The following is a 5,365-nucleotide window of genomic DNA, read 5'->3' on the forward strand; positions in this document are numbered from 1 at the left end:
TCCCAAGTACTAACATTTAATTACCATGTACTATATATGAAAATGATTCTATGAAAAAGGTCACCACACAGGGATGATAAAAGGAACACATTGCTGATTCACAGAGAAAGGCAATTCAGTTTGTTCACACCATCACCACACTGCACAGCAGCTGTGGAACAGGCAACTCCACATTCCAGAAAACTTTTTTTAAAGCACTTCAGTCATGCAGGTTTAATTTGAAATAGTAGTACAGAAGTACAAAAATTCAAAACAGAAAGAATGCAGTTTTGAATGTAAAAACACAATGAATACAGAAGTTTATGGTGTTGCCATGAAAGACGGTGAATAGTAATTGCCAGAATCTGTATGTCATGGTTCTCTCTCGCCTTCTTGTCCTGTCCTATATACTTTAAGGCCTTTATGATGCACCCTCAGCAGTGACACTAAAGCATGGATTACTAAAACCATTTAATCTTACTCACAAAAGCTGCAAAATACTGCATTAGAATACAACTGAAAAGTGACATTTGACATCATCTTTATTAGACATTTTTCTTAACAGTGGAAAAGCATAATTTTGGTTGCAATAGCTGGTCTTGCCTTTACGAGCACTATCCAAACAGTGGAACACAAACCATGGCATCAGGGCACAGAGACCAGAGTTAGCAAAGGTTAACACTATTCTTAACCTGCCTCCTCACCCATAGCTCTGCTTTTGCAAGTTTTCAGACCACCTTCACATATAACCAGTTTGCCAACCCTGTGCAGGCCACTGGGCTGGCTGCAGAAAGCCTGAGCTGTCCTGCGGGGTCACAGCAGGCTCTGCTAACAGGAGTGTTAGCTCAGTTATAGGTGAGAAGGACAGAGCAGCAGTGTCACACCAGCCCCCACTGACCCAGTCCTCTGGAGGAAAAGGGCAGCAGTCCCACATCGGCTTTTACACACACCTGAGTCTACATGGGAGAAGTCTTCCTGCAAAGTATCATTCTCACCAGTATAAGGGTTTAAAAAATATTTTAAAAGAGAAGCAAAAGAGAAAAAATTACTTTATAAATGTAACAGTAAATATGCAGCTTCAAATAATATTGAGACAGTTCTACCAAAGGTAGGAAAGCTCGAGCAGATCCATCCTAATTTAGAGCTAAAGGAATTCTCAGCATAGTATGCTGAATGCCTCCATTTGCAAGTAATGCAAACCCAATTACCTATCTTGTATCCGTCAGATTCACAAAGCTGGCAGCCGAGGACATTTGGCCTGTAATTACTGGCTCAAGATCCTGGCACAGGAAAGCAGTTCATCTGATCCAGATGTTTATTTTTCCTCAAAGTGTATTTGTGAGCATTGTTTTGAGCTGTTTCACAAACTGCTCAGTAGGAGAGCAGGCAGGAATTGAGGCTATTTCATGTTGCGCACTATTCTCCTGCAGTGGTTCGTCTTCATCTCCCCCAGTGCCTGCTCCAGTTGCTGGATCAGGTGGAGAAGGGTAGCAGGGTCAGTTTGCAACACCTGGGCAGTTTGATCTTCATTCTGGTTAAGATATAGCTTCATGGTCACAGCAGGCTTGATCTGTTGTCTCAAACTTCTGCTTGCAAGCTTCAGGAGCGGTTTGGTGAGATGGGAACAGGGAAACAAACAACGGTTATTGATGTTGGTACCTACAATTCCCACCAGGATTGCAGGAGCTGCTTGGAGGACTGTTCAGAAACCCTTTTTATCCACATTAAAGATACACACAAGCTATTACTGAGTTTCATCATTACAGAATACTAATCCACTTTAATCAATGCTTTCATAATATTTCTGAAAATTAGGTGATAATTAAGACCAAATATATTTAGTATACGCTAACACTTTTAAAACACCAACGAAGCCACAAATTCAGTTTTCATCAGACAACAAGTACTTTGCATCATTGCATATCCTGTTCATCTTACAACTGGCTGGCTGTGAGGCATTAACAAAGTCATGTCAGTTTTAAATACGTGAAGTACTGCTATCTCAATTACTTTTACACTGTTTATAAGTTTTTTATGATGTTAAAAAAACATGAAGTAAAATATGGAATACTAAAAGCATCGGGGAAGTCACCTGCACATCCAGTCTCCACTCCAGATTGTGGTAGCTGGGCAGCCTTGGTGCCAGCTCTCCAAGAATGCTCCTGATCTCCTTCCTGTTGTCAAGGTACAGCTGGAGCAAGGATTTGTTCAATTCATCTGAGAATCCCAGGACATGAATGGAATCTTGAAAGTCAATCTCAGAAATCTAGAAATAACAATTTAGGCCTTAATATGGAACTGTGTAATCATCATTATTTGTCGAAAACCAAATAAAACTGTAACTAAACACCACGCATGATGTGCAGTTATTTTCCTGCAGGAATGTCCAAGTACAGTTCTACACCTCGGACAAAACAAATATCCAGGTTTTAAGGGATTTACAGATGTTGACATATTACTGCAGATTTGCATGAGTTTCGGGACAGTTGTAGATAATTTTTTGAAAGAAGAACATTCAACCCCCTCACGTGTAAAGCCTTTGTATCAGAGAGCAAAACACAGCGCGGGGGAGCGCCCAAGCTGTGTCACGAGGCAGGACACACTGCAGGAATCCATTTATCAGGGGTGTTCCTGTGCCACTGATATCCAGACTACAAACAACGGGCAGTGATGTGGTGTGAGCAGCACCAGGCACAATGCTCAAGCTCCTGCCCCAAGTCACAGTCCTTGTGCTGACTGCAGCAGCCTGGCCCAGCACTGGGGCAGCAGTTATTGACTCCATGGAAAATGCCATTGTACCTCTCCAATGCACCATCCTGCAAACACAGTCTGTGACCAGTCAATTCTACCACAATACCCTGTAACCTGTCAGTCAAGTCCCCTTGCTTTAAGGAAAGGCTCTGTAACATTTCTACCCCCTCCCCACCTGTTCTTGGGAGCAACACTTGCCTGAGTTTAATCTGGCATTGCTTGTCTCTGTATCCCTTCTCCATGTAGTCATTGTTCAAATATTCTACTATATCAAGGTAAAAGGAAACAGCCACTATCCAGCTATTGATCTTTTAGTATCTGCTTACACCCACCCAAAACTTTGGTAGCAGGAGCTGAAAAAGCTCTCAAACCCACCACATGAGACAAAGACAAGGAGTGATGAATAGGGGGTTAGTCCAGCCCATGTCCTCTACAGTAGCTGGACAACAAAATCTTGGCTTGAGTATTATTATTTAGAGCTCAATCCTGAAGGATGCTTCTCTATATGGAGTAAATTACGCTATTAAAATGTTGTCAAGTTTTAGCTTCAGATACTGAATACAAATTCCAGTCATCCACAAAAAAGCAGTGTTTCAATAAGACAACAGTCTGAGACACCTGTCTCTGAAATTAAAATAATACATGTCATCAAAATTTTGAGCTACATTTTTCCCATTCACCAGTATTTTCAGAGGTCTAAGTGTTCAGAAGACATCTCCTGAGTGCATTCCTGAAATACTTACACAAAGGTATCCTTACCATAAGCTTGGAGCTCTCAGTAAGAAGATAGGTTAGTCCCTCTACTCCATGCTGAATGGTGTCAACGCCAATGTCCAGCTTTCCTTTAAAGAAAGCACAAAGTGCCTTTTACTTCCTTGTTAACTACTACAGCAATGAGACTCAAAACTGCAAACTTACCCAACACTAACTTGCAAAATATGTATAGAAAAGAAAAAAAAGAGCGTTTCACGCCTTTCAAATAATAATGTACATGTTAGAGACCCCCTAAAACCAAACCATCAAAACAAAAAACCTAAGAAAAACCCAAACCAGTTACTTACGGCATGGTACAGAGAAGGGTTTGTGTCGGTAAGGAGGGCCCCGCAGCCCCCCACATTGGGCAGGGAGGGCAGCCCGACCCCGTTCCCTCGGCCCCGCACCGCCGTGCAGCGGGGCCTCGGGGGTCCTTCGGCGCGGAGCCCGCCGCGTCCCTCGCTGTCCTGCCGCGGAACCGCCGCGGCCGCGCCCCGGTCCCGCCCTCCCCACGGTCCGATCCGCCCGCTCCCCACGGCCCCGCGACCCCCCCGGGCCCGGCCCGGCTCTCACTGGCGGCGGCCTCGCAGGCCCGCGGTGCCGCTCCCCGCCGCAGCTGCTCCAACGCCAGGCGGCCCAGCTCGCCCACGGCTGTAACGAGAGAGAAGAGACCCCGCTGCAGGACGCGCTGCAGCCCCGGCCCGGCCCCCACCGCCCGCGGGCCCCTCGCGGCCCCGACCTGCGCCGCCCGCCCGCGGCAAGCAGCCCAGGTGCGCCCGGTGCTCCGCCGACAGCACCAGCAGCATGGCGGGAGCCGCCACCGCCGGGGAGCCGCCACCGCCGGGGAGCCGCCACCGCCGGGGAGCCGCCACCGCCGGGCACGGGCGGGGCTCGGGGCGCCTGCGCGGGGCCGGGCCGGGGGGCGGCCGCTCCCGCCCCGCAGGAGGGGCTGTCCCGGGACCGGCCGGGGATGTCCCCGGACAGCGCGCACGGGCTGCACTGGGGGGGGCCGGGGTGACGGGTCCTCTTCCAAGTACGTGTTGCTGCAACAGAATAAAATTATAATTCTGTGTTTCCTGCGCTTCCTGATAATTCTGCTATCTGTAGATCTGCAGTTCAAGCCCATTTCCATTTACAGCCCCGGTAACGAAGGGATCTCGCTGCGCTGTGCCGCCCAAACGCTGGTGCTGCTGCTCCAGTGTGCTGAAACCACAGCAAAATGCTTTTCCTCGGACAATGCTGTGCTTTTCCACGCGGCCGACAGTCACGGGCACTGTGCGGCCGTCCCGCACGCCCAGGTGAAATGCTGTGCCTGCCAATAGACGTGTTCCAGCATAATTTTTTTCAATTTATAAGCTTATAAATTGCCATAGATATATCTACAGGAAGCGTTTGCAATGTTATGGCTGGGAAATAGGTACAAGCTCCCGAGAGGCCGGTGGGGGTCTTTACGCTCAGATTAATTCTGTCTCCTTTCTTGGCCGAGTTTGGCGTTTCTGTTTAGGACAAGACCTCCCCCAGCCGTAGGAACTGCACGCACACATGCCGGTGAAATTCCAGCCCCGCACTGTCTCCTACCGCAGGCTGCGGGAGTTCTGTGGCGGCACGGCGGGGCCCCGGCACGGCTCCCTCCCGGCACGGCTCCCTCCCGGCACGGCGGGGCCCCGGCACGGCTCCCTCCCGGCACGGCTCCATCCCCGGGGCCGGGCCGGGCCGTCCTGAGGCACCGCTGTGGCCCCGTCCGGCGCCGCGCGCCCCCTGGCGGCGGGGCGGGAGCGGCACCGCCCTCCCCCCGCGGGCGGGTCCAATGTGGAGCCACGCCCCGCCCCTCCTTGACTGAGTGACAGCCCGAGAGGCCAATGGACTGCCTCGGAGCGGTGCC

The 5,365-nt window shown here is 49.7% G+C and overlaps 1 protein-coding gene across 2 annotated transcripts; it reads right to left on the bottom strand.

The window, feature by feature from the left end:
* Positions 1-4,360, bottom strand: COMMD2 (COMM domain containing 2). Of its 2 annotated transcripts, XM_051781296.1 has the most exons (5): positions 4,223-4,360; positions 4,057-4,134; positions 3,490-3,572; positions 2,072-2,245; positions 1-1,576 (listed from the first exon to the last, which is right to left on the bottom strand). In XM_051781296.1, the coding sequence occupies exons 1-5, from the start codon at positions 4,287-4,289 to the stop codon at positions 1,379-1,381; spliced, it is 600 nt and encodes a 199-aa protein (XP_051637256.1). In that variant the 5' UTR covers positions 4,290-4,360; the 3' UTR covers positions 1-1,378. The 2 variants fall into 2 exon arrangements, with proteins under 2 accessions (XP_051637256.1, XP_051637258.1); XM_051781298.1 differs by lacking the exon at positions 4,057-4,134 and having other exon boundaries at positions 4,223-4,339.
* Positions 4,361-5,365: the final 1,005 nt, after the last annotated feature.

The sequence above is a fragment of the Manacus candei genome, unplaced genomic scaffold, assembly GCF_025592945.1.
Source record: "Manacus candei isolate 608988 ecotype Guabito, Panama unplaced genomic scaffold, ASM2559294v1 h1tg000015l, whole genome shotgun sequence".
Classification (NCBI taxonomy): domain Eukaryota; kingdom Metazoa; phylum Chordata; class Aves; order Passeriformes; family Pipridae; genus Manacus; species Manacus candei.